We start from the raw sequence: 17,015 nt of genomic DNA on the forward strand, positions 1-17,015 counted from the left end.
TGTGGAGTTCCTGTACACCTTTCCCTCAACCTTTGAGAGGGCTACCACCTCCCCCCTAACCCATTCTCCACTCCAGTAGGCTTTATTGAAGTGCCAATTCGCTATAGCAAGGGCACTCCTACTCTCTTGTCTGTCCCTCTCCTAGGAAGGGCCCAAAGGTCTGCCTACCTTAGGGATTTTCTAGGTGACTTAACATGATAGTATGATTGCCCTGGCCCCCTTTTGCTCCAGACAAATCTATCTCAACCTTTCCTCACTCTCCTCGCCCTACACCTGTCTGATCTTGCAGTGACGTTCACCCCCCCCCACCCGCCATCGCTCATACTGCATTGAGTCACCCCCGCTCACATACAAACTGCCATATTGGTACGACTCCCCCAGTCCCAACACCTTACTTTCACTCTCTCCAAATACTCCTCTAAGTCCTCCACAAGCAACGCGTCCTTCTTTCTGGTCAGTCTCTCTCCGTCTCTGCTGACCTCACCCAGACACCTCTCACTGTCACCTGTTACTGCTGGCTTTTTATAGCCGTCCCCCCTTCCTGCCTAGAAGCTTCCCTCTGCTTCCATTGGTTACCTGAGTCAGCTGCTTCTTTGGAACATTCTCTGTCTGAGCTTATACCCTTGTGGGCCAGGACTTCAGAGGAAGTCTCCATAAGACCCTTAGCCCCATCCCCTTTTCATCCTCCGTTTTTTCCACGCAGTTATTTGTTTTTCTGTCCTTCAGTCCCTGGGTCTGTGGTCCAACATAGCTTGGGGAGTGTTCCTAGGTCTTGCATATTCTTGCACAGTCTCTTGCTAGTTTCTGCTTCGCTAGAGCTGCCCCATTGTTCTCTTGTAGCCAGGCTGTGGTTTGTGTGGTAAGTATTGGGTTCTTCATTTGGCACTTTAATGGGTAAAACTAGACCATTTCCATTTGAGCAACCAGTTTGTTTCAGGCCGGGCCTTGTCCATTGGGCCCAGGTGCATTTTTTTTTCTTTTTTTCTTTCTGTAACCTGTGATGCTTCCCAGGAATCTGTCCCAGGCACTGTAATTTCTAGAGAAAAACCTGGGTGTGAAGAGAATGACCTGGCAAGAACAGAAGCTGATATGCAAATGGTCAGAGAAAGGGGTGCCTATGGGTTGGGGTCTGGCTCTGGTAGGCCTCCTACCCCAGATTGAGGGGATCCCTTGCTCCCTCCTCCCCAACCCCGCTTGCATGACAGAATGTATTTTTAAATGGCCACCTTTTTAAGTTGGTGTTTACATTTTAGCAAGTTGTTAAGTTTTGCTGATTCAATCCTTTTGTTTTGCATTCTGTACATTCCTTGGTATATAAGCATTCGGAAGTAAGTTGAGCGAAAGACCCCTAGACAATATTACACACAGTAATGATGATAGTGTTCAGAATACCAATGTGCCAAACAGAATTTAGTGCAGACTTCCTATTGCCTTCTGCATAAAGTATTATACTTAATCTATAAGTGCTATACTGGGTTATAGGCTTATGTGTTGAGCACAGGGGAACACAATGTCCAACACAGCCAGAAGTCCACATTGTTTTTTTTAGATACAGTCCCTAGGTCCAGAAGGACATATTACACATCAAGGAGGGAAACAGTATCAACACACAAGGATACAATGTATAACCTATAGTTAAGACAGTTTTTTTGGAGTCCAACTAAGGGCTTAGTAAAACCATAACACTGAGAGTCTTAACTCCACTCTTAGTATACTGCTGTACCACCTGAGTATTTGGTAGCGTAGACTGAGCAGCCAGGCTTATTTTAGGAGGGAGAGAGGGCTGTAGGAAGGTACGAACAGCCTGTGACATACAAATGGTTCAAAAGAAACACTAACACCCAGAAGTATTATATAACAAATAAAGGTTTATTATAAATACAAATAGGCCAAGGTAAATCTTGGGTAAGTACTTTGTCATAGAATCATAAACGCGTTATAAAAACAAAGCACAATGCTTAAGGCACACAGACCAAAGCATAAACCTTGTTCAGAATATAACAGTATTTTTAGGCAAGTCAGACCTAATCGCACACATTTAGAATAGAACACACCTATTACAGGGCAGTAAAACCACTAGTTACTTTTAGATTACTTACAGTAATTCAAGGGTAGTAGACCCTGTCAGCCATGCAGTGACACTCGGCTAAGAAATCACTTAGTAAACCAACGCTGTTAAACTGATACATTTCTGAATAGTGGAATACAAATTCATGGAACAGTATAAACGTATAACTACATTCAGGATAACACTCAGTTATAACAGATGAGTACGACCTAATGGTGTAATAAACTATTACAGTTGCTTTTCAGATCAGTGCAACACAGATTAAGATAAGCAATAACTCTCTAACTTATTTTAAGATGGCACAAGGCGATCACGGTTAGTAAAACCCACAATACACTTATTAAGAATGGTACACAGCTATTCAAGGTAAGTAAAACCCATGGCAGCCTTATTCTAAACAGGGTACACAGCAAATTAGGGGAAGCAAGACAAAGTTGGTAAACCTGTACACTTATTTTCTGAAAGAAATAGTTAGGTGAAGCCAACCACTTTACTTTTGGGAAGTAGGGTCAATCAATTCACAGGTGAGTAAAATAACCTATGTACTTTTAAGAATGGTACAACTAATTCAAAGGAAAGTAAGAACTTTTGTAACTGCTCACAGTTACCAAACCAACTCTTTTAAAGTAAGTAACTTTTAGATACTTGTTACATTTTCTAGGCAAAAGGCCCAAACCTTTCCTATGCTTGGAGGGGGTCACTAGTCTGTAGTGGCCAACAGATATGTCATGATGGGCACAGATGTAGGAAAAGTCAGAGTTCCTGTGGAAAGCTGTTCAAGACAAGTAAGTATTTTACTTTAGAGTTGGAGAAAGGTTACAGGGACTTCAGAGAAGACACCGTAGATGCATTCCAGCAGTGGGTCTGGGTGGACTGGATGAGGGGACTCCCAATATCATTAATTGCCCCCAAAGCTTCACATGAATCACAAAAGGCGCTCAATGTAAGTAATACCCCAGCCAACATAGTACCACAACACAGAAGAGCAGTTTGCAGCAGAACATCTTCAGGATCTGCATCCAAAAACCTGGTCGATTAATTCCTTGTCAAGAAGACTGAAGGCAGGACAGTGGAAGGGAATTTGCAGCAGGGATCAACTGGGAAGACACCAGGCAACGATTTCCTCGCAGCTGTATGCAATTCTGTGGTTTTGGCCCCCTTTTCAGTAGCCAGGAGAAGACTGAATATCGCTGGTTGGATTCTTGTTGCTAATCCTATCCATCACTCTGGTGAAGAGACTTGGGGATTCAAATCAAGTCTCTGGAGGTCCAACGGGATGCCACTAAAGTTTTTAGCAGTCTTCGTGATTCGGAAGACAGTGCACCGCACAATGGCTTGAGGTCCCAGTGTATTGGGGTATTGCAGCCCAGTTAGGTCGCAGCACATCATGGGATGGCTCAACATGAAGGTCTTCTTTGGACTGGTGGATCTCACCAGGTCAATTGGAAGGAAGGGTTACAGCAGGCTCCGGTTACACAGCAGGCTCTCTGGTAGCTAAAATCGCTACAGCCGTCTTTTCTTCATCGTCCGCTTCGGTTTCAGCTCCAGTGGTCGACTTGTCAGCAGCTTCCAGGTTCAGAGATTCGTCAGGAACTACAGCACAACTTCTGCAATCTCTTCCTGCATTTTACAGCAGGGGGCGGTCTGGCTGTCAAATCAGGACAGCCAGCCCCCCTCTGCAAGTTGGTTCCTTTCAGGCAAGGTGAAAGACAAAGTGTTTCAGAGTTTTGGACCCCTCCCTCGCTTCCTGCCTTCTAAGACTCTGTAGCCTGGGCAGGGAATCCAAAGGATTCCTGCCGAAGACAAAACTTCCACTGAGGTCGGTCCGACCGAGAAGGGCAGGGGAAGACCTCAGAAACAGCAAGCACACAGGAAATGGTGAAAAAAGGAGCACACAATTTTAGCAACGTGGTGGCCCTTCTGTGCATTACTGAGGCTGAATTAACAGCCTGCGAGCAATAAAGACTAAAAATCATAAAGTTAAAAGCACTGCCACCAGCCATTCATGTAAACTCATAATTGTAACAAAAATGTTACCAGGTAAGTAAGAAAGGGGATACATTGTATCCCCCCAGCACTCCACATAAGGTGGGGTGTGCTGCCTCACTTATACAAAATGTAAAGGGGATGAAAATCCCTCTTTACTACTTGGGAACTGTAGTTCACCAAAGTACATTAAAGAGAAATGAACAGGGTTGCCCAAACGGGCAACCCAGCCTAAACCCAAAAGTTGTAGGAAACTATAACTTCAACCATACACTATAGAGAGACATAAAAAGGTCACCCATAAAAAGAGTAACAGACTAAGGATGAGGGGAAAAAGATTCCCCTTCACTTAGGGACGAGGTAAAATAGTTACCTAGTCCAAGCAAAACATTCTGTGGTTGACACAGGTCAGGCATATTTATGATAAATATGAAAATCTTACCTAACAACTTTGAATGAGTATAATGTACCAAATTGAATGTCCCAAGTACCTAATATCCAGGGCTTGGTAGGGAACTCCAGTGACCATATGAGGACCCTAGGAACAATTCACAGTACAGGTGAGTATCTTGCAGTGTCACTTCTTAAAGTTCCAGCGTTGAGAAGAGTGGCCCATAGGAAACAATAGGAAAAAAGATGGGCAAGTATATTTCTTTCCACAGGTACCAAGAAGACAGCAGTTGACCCCAGGTGACAACATTGGAGACCCAGAAGAAGAGATTCCGTGGAGGGTTCAAGACCCAGCAGCCCTATGAGCAAAGAAGCGGGATTCAGGCCCCAATGTTATCTAATAGGGAGATGCAGTAGGAGGGGACCTGCAGAACCCACCAACCACAGGGACCCCTGAGAGGATGTATCTGGAATAACCCATCAACCCAGGGCTCAGAGGTAAGTACTTAAAGTGGTTGGCTCCAGAAATTCGGTTCCCAGAAGTCGAAACAACGCAGTAAGTTGCAGCTTCTTTATGAAGGGCGAAATGAAGATTTCGGTCAGCTAGGGATTGGCACCCTGAGCAAACGATGAACCCAACGGCCCAAAAGAAGAACAATCGTCCTTCAGTGGAGTGAGAACAGCCATCCAGAAGTGGAGAACACAACAGAGATGGCTCCAGGAGGACAGAGGAACCTGCACACGGCAGAACCCAGCAACTCAGCAGGCAAACGTGGTCCGCAGACAAACGGCCCCTGTGGCAGGACAATGGTGGTGGCGACCAGTGATGACCCAAGCAAGCAAATCTGGCTGTTTTGGGGAGTCTCAATACCTCTCCAGGCGGTGGCAGCCTCCAAAATCAAGGTGGGGATGCCGTGGCAGGAAACGGCCGAAAAATGCAGTACAACTGCTCATAAAATAGCCTTAGGATATAGGGCCTGGCCCCAGCAGATGAACAGGACCAAGAGCAGGGTGGGGAAATCTCGGGAAGGGCACCCAGCAGCCAATGATCCAAACCTGAGCTAAGCCAAGGCCACTGCACCCAGTCATTATGGCCAGAAGAGAGCCTAAAAATGCAGCAGTGGCGGGAAACTGGTGAGAATCCTCAAGCAGTTAAGCAGATCTGCTTATCTTCTAAAAACCCAGCAGCTCTGAGATAGATCAGGAACAGGGTTAAACCCAGCAGCTCTGAGATCAGGATCAGGGTTTACCCTATGTTAGGCAGAAACCTGTGCAGTTCCCTTAGGGAACACTGCAAAAGATTTAGGACTACAAGTGTTAGCAGTAAACCCACTTGGTAGCAGTCTGTACCACCCAGATTTACCTGGTAGCTATGGCTGAGCAGTCGGACTTCTCTCAAGAAGAGTTAGGCAGTATGCAAAGTATACACAATAGGCACTCAGATACAATAATACAAGCAAACACTGACCAGAGCTTTGGTATCAAAGTATATCATTATTTATTTAAAAACACTGTTTGAAACACTCCAGCACTCTTATTGTAAAATACTCTAAACACAGTTACTATTGTAATATATACACACCCCTTTTTCCTTATCAGATAAGTCACTGTAAAACACCACTTATTTTCATACAGAGGTAAGCGCTTAACTAGATGGCACTCCAATAAGTTTGTGAGAAAGGGAGGGAAAAAGACAGAATATGGAAAGGTACACCACTCTAAAATTCAGGAACACTGTTAGCAAGGCAGAAGAGCAAAAGTCACTGGTGAGCCAAAGTCCAAAGGCTGGGCCCACTCTTAGAGAGAGCAGAGCACAAATGCGCCCAAGATCACACAGTTACACTAGGCTTAGAAAGTCTTGCAGAGGGTTCCAAAAGAGTTTAGAGAGGCTTAGGAAAGTTTAGCCAGGGTGTCCCAGGCTAACCCAGGTTCGAAAGCCGGGGGCTAAATCTACTCCGTACAGTCGGTAGCAAGGGAAGCCAGGCAGGACACGATACCTTAAGTGGGAAGGATCCTCCAGAGGTGGCAGTTGTTCCTGGTAGTGGATGCAAGTTGCGTCGTCGTCCAGGGGAAGAGAAGATCTCGACTTGGAGGAAAGATGAAGGTCGTTGCACTACCAGGGAAGAAACCAGCTGTGGAGTTTTCCGGTTAAAGGTGGTACCTTTGTTCGCGGTCGTGGTAAAACGTGGTATCCCGGTTGCCGGGGTGCTTGGCACAGGCAAGGCGGCCACGAGGTACGTCGGGAAGGCGAAAAGACAGTGAAACTGGTTATCCCCACCAGTCAAAGGAAGAAGACTCTCCGGCGGGAGATCTCCTCTGTCGTTGGGAAAAGTGGTGAGACGGTCCAGCAGGGCTCCACTGGTGGTGGCGTCGTGGCAGGTCGGCTCAGCCTCTCCCTCGTCGGATTCTTAGGTCCTGTGGCGACTTCTGAAGTTCCAGTCCCCAAAGCCCTGATTTTATGCCGCAAACCCCCATTCACTTAGCCTAGCTGTCACTCAAGCATGCTAAGTGGTGAGCCGGCCGGCTCACCACTTGGGCCAATCAGGATGGAGTGCGACTTGAGTTGCCTAGGCAGCTCCGTCCAGGGTACCTAAATTCCCCTCCACCCCTCCTAAGTACCCCAGACAGAGTGGCACCACTTTGGAGGGCTTCTGTGGAGAAGCCCGCCAAAAAGTGGAACAAAGGGCTCGACTTGGGTTGGAGTCACAGAAGAGAACACAAATGCCATTTTAGAATCAAGTTCTGGCAAAAAATATGAACCAGAGAATTAATATTAATTAAATAAACCGGCGGTATGTTCGAGGCTACCGTAAATAATTAAATAAAGATAGTAGCCTAAAAAAATGGGAAATCCCATAGAAAAATATTCGCGGTTGAATATAAAAAGTAGTATCCACTGCCATCAGCCAAAACTCGATCGGGGGGACGGAGACGTGCCCCCTTGACTAACAGTCCCCGGGGCAATTGAATTGCCCCAGCCAGTACGTCCACAATATGATGGTTTGTACTGGTTCTGTTCAATGGTGACTTTACATGTTCTGGGAGACAGTAGTCAGTCCCAGGGTATGGAGTCTATACTGGGGGGGTCACTATGACACCCCTGTGTTACTGCACTGAGGGTGCTGTGTAACACACATCACAAAAACACATGAAGCCCTATGGAGTAAATGACCCCATAGCCCATTAAACACATCTAGATTCAAAGAAACACACTCAAATCATGCCCAAGAGTGAGGGTAAAAGAGTCTCACTCTTGGCAGGAGAAAAAAATAAACCCCAAAAATCCAGCAAAGCTGCTGGGGGACTCACTAGGATAGGAAATTCAGCCTAAACAGAGAATTCTCCCTAACACCATATATATTATTTCACTCAGAGTGGCTTCTTCTGCCAGCCCACCAATCCCATTAGGGGATTTTAAACAAAGCTATTGGCAGCCAGCCAATTAGGTTGGCCTTAAAAACTGCTAAACACTCAGCACAGGAAGTGTATTGACCTGCCCAGGGCCGGGAACTGGTCTAAACCAGTCCAAAGCAGCATGGAGGCTGCCACCTTGGGCTCACAAATGGCCCATGTGGCAAAAACTGTCATTTTAAGACCTGCCTCGTGGTTTCCCTGAACAAAGGAAGCCCCCTAAAAACAAGGGAGAGAGTAGGACTTAAACATACACATTAGTACCACAATGGCTGCCATAAAGGCACATTGGGCTACTAATACAGTACATTGATTTGCACCCCTGGTGAAGCCTAAACTAAATATTAGCTGCAACCAGCCTACCCCCTAAAACCAATCTAGGGTGATAAAATCACCCTAGGGCGGAAATTGGGTACCTGGGAGGCATCCCTGGGACTGGGCACCTGTTAGGGGAGTTTTCCTAAAGTCCTACTTGGAGGTAAAACATTAGTAAGCTATTCCATTGATTTGTAGATCCCTAACTCTTAATATCAGTCTATACTAGTTCAGGACCTTGGTACAGTGGTAGAGCAGTAAGGCTTATCTTAAGAGGAAGATGCAAGCTGTAGGTAAGTACACTGGACCCAGTAAGTCAAGCACTGCAAAGAAACACTTACACTTAAATGTATATTAAAATATATATTATAATTACACAAGAGTCACTTAGCACAATAAACCATCACACAGATATACTTTTCAATACTTTCAAATGGTCACTTCTTAGTTGGTAGTTGCTAATAGCATACAATTGTTATAGGAGTTGGACCGTTCTATTGGTAATACTGCGCACCCACAAAATAATACGGTAATTGTATTTAGTCTGCATACACATATCAGATAGTGATTTCTGGGGAGGAAATCACTATCTGTTGGTCAGTGTTATCCTAGTAGAGCTTCAGCTTCTAGAGGCAGTTTCCCTGCACAGCAAGTCTTGTAAAGGCAAAAACGCAACCCTAGCTAAAAGGCAGTTCGCATCGGTTTAAAGTCTTGCAAAGCGGAAGAAATCAAAAGTTCCTTTGGATACTTTCTAGTCTCTAGGAAGGAAGATACAAGAAGGTTAAACCAACATTGGAAAACCTGTTAAAGGACTCACTAAAGAGACACAAGCAGCGGCTTGAGTCAGAGTAAGAGAGGGTTGCCCTGGACACCTCTTCGTGCACTCCAAGGCTCTGGAGCGACTTTCTGGAATCAGGTAAACTACACCCTTTTCCCCACAGTACCTTTCGTAAGAAGAAAATGTTTGTGATGGATGCTCCGCGATGTTGCAGCTCTGGACCCGACCTCTGGATACCTTGGTCTGATGACTGAAGGCAGGAGAGTGCACGGGATGTCTAAGCAACATCTCCAGGGAGGACCTGGAACTTTTTGGTTCACTATGCGGTTTTGGCACCTCTTCTACAGCACCAACAAAGGAGGCGATTCGCCCAGTCAATCTTCTTCGCTTCTTGCCGTCCCACACTCTGATGAGGGGGTATGGGCAAGTTGGATCGGATCTCTGGAGTGTCCTTGCGGGCTTAGCAAAGATTTGGACGGATTCGGCCTTTCCACAACGATGCACTCGAAATGGGCAGCAGGTCTCCTGATATTGGGGTTCTGCAGCTCTGGAAACTCACAGGACCCTGGGAGATGGCTCAAATCAAATTTTCTCTTAGGACTGGTTGTTCCCACCAGCCAAAGGGAAGGAGTCGTCCTCTTCGGAGATCCCCTGTTGCACAGAAAACAGGTTCAGGACCGCAGTGGTCGCTTCAGTGTTGCAAAGGGTCTGCAGGTGTCTATGGTCGCCGTCTTTTGGTTACTTCATCTTCCAGTGGTCGACTTGCTTTTCACTGCAGGAGCCTCACCTTTTATACAGTTCTAGCACACACTCCTCTGCAATCTCTCTGCCTCTCTAGAATTTACAGAAAGGGGTGTTTGGCTGTCCAATCAGGACAGCCAGACCTCCAGTGGGAGCTGGTTCTATTCAGGCACACTGGCAGACAAAGGACAGTGGGGGGGGGAACCTTCTCCCCCACTTCCTGCTTGCCCAGACACAGTGGAGCCTAGGCAGGGTCACCCAAGGGTTCCCGCCAAAGGCAAAACACACACACACACACACACTGACCATCCCAGAATGGTAGAAGGGCTAACAAAGAACAGCCATGCTAGTAATGGCAAAATCATAAGAGGCCCCAAGTTGGTATTTGGGTGCCCCTATTGTACACTACCGAGGCAATGGACATAGCCTCTGGTACAAAAATTACACAATAGTTGGTAGAACACATCCACTTCCACCAGCCATAACTAGGAGGTTGTCTGTGCCACTAAAAAGTCACAGGAGCAGAGAGGAGGATACTAGGTTTCCCTTTGGCACTCCAGTGTGTGCCAATCTCTCAGACTACAATGTTTTTGGAGAGATACTAAGTATCTCTCTAGCCTTAAGAACTGTAATTACTCTAGGATAAAGAAAAGAATCTCATTGGAGGACCCTAACCTTGACCAGCAACACTGCCCGTAAGGAGCTGTGTGCTGCAGCAGTAAAATACAGATGCCTTTAAGAGTTATTGAGAAAATAGACTCCATAGTACAGGTAGAATACAAACAATAGAGTTCCAAAAGACAGAGCCCACAAGAATGAATGAGTGGAAAAGTTCCAGAAGTCCAGCAAAAAGTGCTGGGGGTATCACTAGGAGAGGGGATGAAGCATAAACATAAAAAACTCCCTAACAGGACTTATCAGTGACCCAATACCATATGTATAGCAAAAAGGGATGTAGTGGCAAGGGGACTTTGGCAGAAGTCCCTCTGACCACCATAGTAAATAAAATAAAAAAGTAAAGATGGAGGGAGAGCAAAACAAGTAGGGGTCCCATAGAATGAGACTATAGAACCTCAAACATTGAATTCATTTATTTATTCAAATTTGTAGAGCGCACGTCAGCCCGGGGGCATCAATTCTACCTTAACATTGGGAAACACTGCTCCATTCCTGTAAATTGGGCTATAAGTCAATTCAATTTAAATTATTATTAATTCTCCAATGTGCTTTAGAATGCACCATTCAGCATTACATTCCGCTAATGTTATCTAGATCGGACACTTAAACGTCTTTTCTTCATCCCAGTGGGAATCCAAAACATATTCTCCCACTCCACTTCTCAAAATATAAAATCTGGCACCCATGCATGACAGAATAGATGATGAACCTGCTAAGATGGGCTGTGATCTGAAATTTTGTAGGCAGTCAGGGGAACATATGTTGTGTGGCACAAGAAGGTAGAAGATGCAGTCTCTGAGGTTTGGTAGACTATTGGGTGAGAATGCAATAAAACACTAATGGAGGGCACATTGGATTGTCTTAGTGATGTGAAAATTAATTAACTTTGAAGGGATCTAGTCCGAATGTGCCATGACCTGGAGGGGTGACTTGCAGGCATTTAATTGGGTGTTTTCAAACAAAAAAAAAAGAAAAGAAATCGTGTAAGTGTAAACTGGGCCTTTCATTGCTTTGAGCCAAGCAGCTTTGTTAAATAAGGGATGGTTTCTTGGTTTGATTAAAGGAAGCATTGTTAAACTGATAGATCTGAAGAGAATGACAGACTGTACCATACTTTATTTTGGCTCTTGGCTTTCTGATCTTCCCTAGATAGCGGTGTTGGAGCAGGGATTGACTCCTACTATGAATACCTGATGAAAGCGTATATTCTGCTGGGTGACGATACGTACCTGGAGAGGTTTAATGCTGTAAGTGTGCTCTCTGGCCTTATCTATCGCGTATTTTAAAGGTAGCTGGACTTCTTTCCCCATCCCCTTTAAAGCTTTGCTTATAATTTTAAAACCTGCTTTTGCGAGCATGCCAGAAAGCTCTTGAAAAGTAAATGTGCTTTTCTTAATCTCTCCCTTTTCTTTTGTTTCCACCTAGCACTACACCTCCATCATGAAATACATCAGTCAGCCTCCGTTGTTACTCAATGTTCACATGCAAAATCCAACGGTCAGCGTTCGCAGCTGGATGGACTCACTCCTGGCTTTCTTTCCAGGTCTTCAGGTATAGCATTTGGAAACTACAGCCAACTTCTCACAGGGGAATACTAAATTCATAACTGCAACAGAGAAATCCCAATGGATGCCCTTCTCGGTGCAAGGGAGCCTGGGCACTGCCTTATTAATTTTGTTTTTCATAACTATAAAAGCCATCATGTTCCTTAATACTTTAGACAATTCCTTGACTTGTTGTGTGCGGACACATACTATTCAGTTTAGAAATGGGTTTGCTGTAATATGAAAATGGCAGTAAGAACAAAGAAAAACTGAAGGGTGATGGCTGGAAGATTTTGATTTGATCCTATCCACAGCCTTTGCTTTGGGCAACCCACCCGACCATTTTTCCCAGCCTGCCAACCATTACAGAAGGGGAGAGACCATATGCAAATCAGGTTTGTTGACACCCCAAATGGGACCGTCCAGTCTGAACTGCTAGGTCACATCCCTTCTGCACAAGACCACAGTCAACCCCAGACATGTTCTTATCTCTTTGGGGATCATCAGTGAGGAGTAGCTTGTCTTTAGGCCTAGAATCCACATCTGGGCATACCCATCCTACTATGGATGTATAAAACGAAACTGTAGGATGATGGCTGCAAGGCTTTGAATTATGGGCCTTGCTCTGCACTACATAAATAGATGGGTGATTAATCTGAATACCAAACACCAGGCTCAGTCTTGCACAAGATTTAACTGCAGTGTTCCTAACTCAGCATCAACAAGTCTCCTTACACATCTGTTAAAGTTCAGAGATGTAAGGCAAGCTCCTGCACTCCAGTAATCCAGTGGTTAATATTAGGAAAGATTTTCTTTTTGCACTTTCCTCTCATAGACTTCTATTGGACACCCTTTCTTTTTACTTTGTTTCGACACCTAACTTTTTGAATGGGAGTAAAGCCTTCTGCTTTACTTCCCTTGTGTTGTGCTCAAAGGACTATTAGTGCTGAGAGACTGTCTCTCTTAATGGATTTGTTACTATTTTTGCACACAACTCAAATCTTGTCACCTGATCTCACTACCTTTTGGACCTACCATTTATGCACTTGGAGACTCTGAATCTTTACCTCTCTGAATTTACCTGCTTACCGCAAACCCCTGTGCTGCAACCCTCAGAGCCTACTTTTTTCAACCCCTACCACATCTATTCCCACGGTCCTTACCAATCCTAACAACTCCACCACTGAGTTTTGTCAACTCAAACCCTCGACACCCGGAATTATACCTGCTCTATCTTAGCCGCGCTAACCACTATGTCCCGTAATTGGTTCACGATCACTGAATTTAGACACCTTGAATCTAAACGCCTTGGACTGTGTCCTTTGGACCTGTGCCCCTAGAAACCCAACCTTTCCCAATGCAAATCCAACAGCTTCCGAAGCATAGCTCTACGAACCTCAGAAAACTCCAGAGACCAAGAAACAACTCGCCACTAGAGGACTTTTATCCCTTGTTGGAGAGAATTCTCAGAAATGTGCTAATTCCTCTCTACCTTAGAGACCCCCAGCACTTTGGCTGGAATCTAGGACTTTTTAATTTTTAACCTGGAGAGAGTGAGACCCTTTTCCCACTCTCATGTATTTTAATGTGATTTGAACTGTGTTTCTTTTTGGTTGTGGAGTCTGGCAAACTCCATAGGCATCATCTTTACATTGTGACACACAGCTCCTTCGGTGCAGTGACACAGGGAAGTCTTTCAGATTTCCCCAAGGTTTAAATACCTTCTCTTGGATAAACTGCTGTTTCCAAGAGCAGTGAAGTGAAATTGACTTTACTTACATTGCAACTTTCTAGACCCAGCACACACTATCTTACAATAGGGTGCTGGAGGGGTTACTTAGTATCCCCTTTGTTTAGTTTCTCATGTAACAATTGTGTTACCCTTTCTACAATTAATGGCTGATGGCAGTGGTTTACCTTTAACTACCAGTTTTTACCGCAGGCTGCGTTCGCAGCTGCAGTAAAGCACCCTTGGGTGCCATTTTTGTCAAAATGGCCCCGGTCTTCTTTTTTCACCATGTATTGCTGGAAAGGTCCTTCTTGAGATTTACTATGCGTACCAAACCTGGTTTGGTCCCTTTGTTCGTTTTGTCTTTGGCGGGATTCACAAGTTAAGGCCGCCTCTGGCACCAGTATGTCTGGCAGGGGCAGGAAGTAAGGGAGGTGCCCGAAACTCCCTGTGCTTAATCCCCTTGGTTACAGGAATGCACTCGTAGGTGATTGGCCGGCTGGCTGTCTGGCGAGGACAGCCACCCTGCTGTGCGATTGACAGATAGGCTGGAATGAATGGGATAAACCTGCATAAAAGGCAAGGCTTTTTGGCTTGGAAGGCAGAGTCGACCACTGGACGAGGTAATCTGAAAGAAGAACTTGGAAGAGACACCTGCTGCAATTCCTGGACCATTGGTTTGCTCGGTGAAGCCCTGCTGCTGTGCTGAAGCGCCAAAATCGCCTCGACTAGAGAAGCCCTGCAAGGACGAATTCTCCCCTTGAGTTGGTGGGACCAAACAACTCCAAGGTGAACTCGTCTGGAAATCCTCTCTGAGCTGGCTGTACTTCCTTGCTGCTGCAGGAACAGAAGTGCCAGGGAGAGGAACACTAGATTGGAATGCATCACGTTTAAGTCGGACTCCTGCTGCTGGAAGATCCTCCGGACTCCTAGTAAGCAGGACTGACCAAGCCTGAACCACCTCAACAGAGTGCTGGACCCCATATGCAAGGAAAGTCCAAAGTGGTATCTGAGAGTCCGCGTGGTACTATTTGCTGAGACGCGAGGAGCTGAAACTGCAAAGTGCCACTGAATAGAAGTTTGCCATTTTCTGTCGCCTACCGTCCCGTTGTGTTGCAGGAGTCCCTAGACGTCCTCCCTCTTGTCCCCACGACTGAGGCACAGGAACACCAGGTTCTGCAGACCCACACAGGAACAGAAGCCAACTGGAACCATTTCTTCTAACCAAAGGTACTGTACAGTCTAAGAGAACTTACCTCTTGTGTAGCCTTACTTGATCTGAGTTGAGTCTTGTCTTGGTTGCTTCTGTAGAATTGATATAGCTTCTTTACCTCACAGGCCTAACCAGCTTGTGGCCCTACATTGATTCTACTTTTTCTACAAAGACTTCTAAAACATTGTACAAGTAGTGCTTCAGCTCACCTAGACTTTTGCCCAATTGACTTTGGCCTGGCCTGGCTCCCTGAATGACTCTTCTCTATTCTGATTGTGTGTTTTTACCTTTCTTCCAAGGGTTAACTTGCTCTGCATTGAAGGGTTCAAAAGTACTTACCTGCTCCCGAATATTTGTGTGATCTCTTGTTTTATTCTAAGAACCCTTTTCTTTGACATGTATTGCTCTAAATGCAACAGTGATACATTAATGTCCACAGTGTCCTAACTATTTAAGTCACCTGAGGGTGTAGTAAGTGCCTGTGTGCCATCCCAAACGTGTATTTGCTGATTTAGAGAAACTGAGAGTGTGTATTTTGGAGTGTATTTGTGTGTTACTATTATATTGCCCCTTCCAAAGAAAGCTTATTCAAACTGACTGTTAAATAAATTAATAATGGTTTAATCAAGAAACTTTGTGTATAAGAGTTTATTTGGATACTTGTCACTGTGAATCTCTGTGTAGCTTCCCTACTGCTCACATTGACTCCTCTTGAGATAAGCCTAGCTGCTCAATCACGCTACCAACCTGTGTAGTACAGATTTATACCAAAGGTTTGGTTCCCATTGCCAGGAGGTCAAGGTTGTTATAGTGCACCCAAAGGGTACTATTCCAAATCTTGCCTAACACCCCTGTAACCAAAAAGTATGAGGCTCTGCCAAACACGGGCCTCCCCCACCCTGTAACCACAGCAAGGTTTTCGCTATGGTGTTAAGCCAACAAACACAATAGAGTCCATTTTATATATTCCCAACAACACGTCCTAACCAGCTTAATTAGATCCAGCAGGACCTATCAACATCTGCAAAGCCCTCCCAACCAGGCAGCCTACCACGGAACAGCTTGATGCACAATCACAATATGAATAGACCACCGACCCGTAACAATCACAAAACAACCACAACTTGCTCTCGAATCTCGATTCCAGCTCCCCCTTCGTTCTCATTCTTCTTGACCTTTCCTCTGCCTTTGATACGGTCAATCATACCACCCTGATAAATCGACTACGTGATACCCATGTCATCACAGACCTGGCTCTGGATTGGTTGACCTCCTTCCTCTTAGTTGGGCCCTTTTCTCTCTGCCATCTCACTCTGACTCTTCACCTGTGGTGTCCCTCAGGGTTCCATTCTCTCACCGTGGCTCTTCAATATCTACCTGCCCCCACTAACCCATCTGATCTCCCCTCCTGTCCTAACTTTCAGTGTTATGCTGATGAAACACAGCTTTCTTTCAAGCGTCCATCCTCCCATTCTTCCTCTCTCATTTCTGACTGCCTGTCTGCTATTCAGGCATGGTGCACTACTAACGATCTCTGCCTTATTGCTGATCTTTCTCATTGCGACCCCTGCTCCCTCTTCCATCCTACACTCTGGCCACCCTCCTTGGGCCGCATCCCCTCACCCTCGTGTGAAGCAAAAAAGCTTGGCGTCATCTTCAACTCCTTCCTCTCCTTCCTCTCTCACATCATGGACCTGGCCAAGAAGGCCTATTTTAAGGTCCATCTCCTCAGAGGCATTGTCCCATTCTTTATCTTCACCCAGAAACATAATATATCCAGAGTTCATGTTCTCTTCAGGCATGACTGCTGCACCAGCCTCTTCCTCAATCTCCCCAACTCTTCCCTTTACCCCCTTCAACTAATCCAGAATAAGACTGCAAGACTTTTCTTTGGACTCAAGCCCAGGGACTGCATCTCTCCAGCCCTTAAATCTCCCCGTTGGCTCCCAGTTGCTGCAAGGATCAAATTCAAGACCCTCTGCATAATCCACAAGGCTTATTGGGGTCTCGGACCATGCTATATCCAACTCTCTCTCCCTAAGTACCTCCCGACTAGAGTCCTTCGTACGTAGATCTCACTTCCACACGCGCCTCCCTCTGGAATGGCCTCCCTGCCCCTCTCAGACTTGAGCCGGATCACCTTAATTTCCAGAAACTCCCCA

At 45.5% G+C, this 17,015-nt stretch overlaps 1 protein-coding gene across 1 annotated transcript in view; it reads left to right on the forward strand.

The window, feature by feature from the left end:
- The window catches only part of LOC138471850 (ER degradation-enhancing alpha-mannosidase-like protein 3), a 996,165-nt gene that overhangs the window by 503,288 nt on the left and 475,862 nt on the right, over positions 1-17,015 (forward strand). Inside the window, exons 9-10 of the mRNA XM_069609693.1 lie at positions 11,517-11,614; positions 11,793-11,918. Coding sequence (XP_069465794.1) covers positions 11,517-11,614; positions 11,793-11,918 — 224 coding nt within the window. The remainder of the gene's footprint in view (positions 1-11,516; positions 11,615-11,792; positions 11,919-17,015) is intronic.

This window comes from Ambystoma mexicanum, chromosome 8 (genome assembly GCF_040938575.1).
Source record: "Ambystoma mexicanum isolate Mex_15411 chromosome 8, UKY_AmexF1_1, whole genome shotgun sequence".
In the NCBI taxonomy this organism is placed as follows: Eukaryota; Metazoa; Chordata; class Amphibia; order Caudata; family Ambystomatidae; genus Ambystoma; species Ambystoma mexicanum.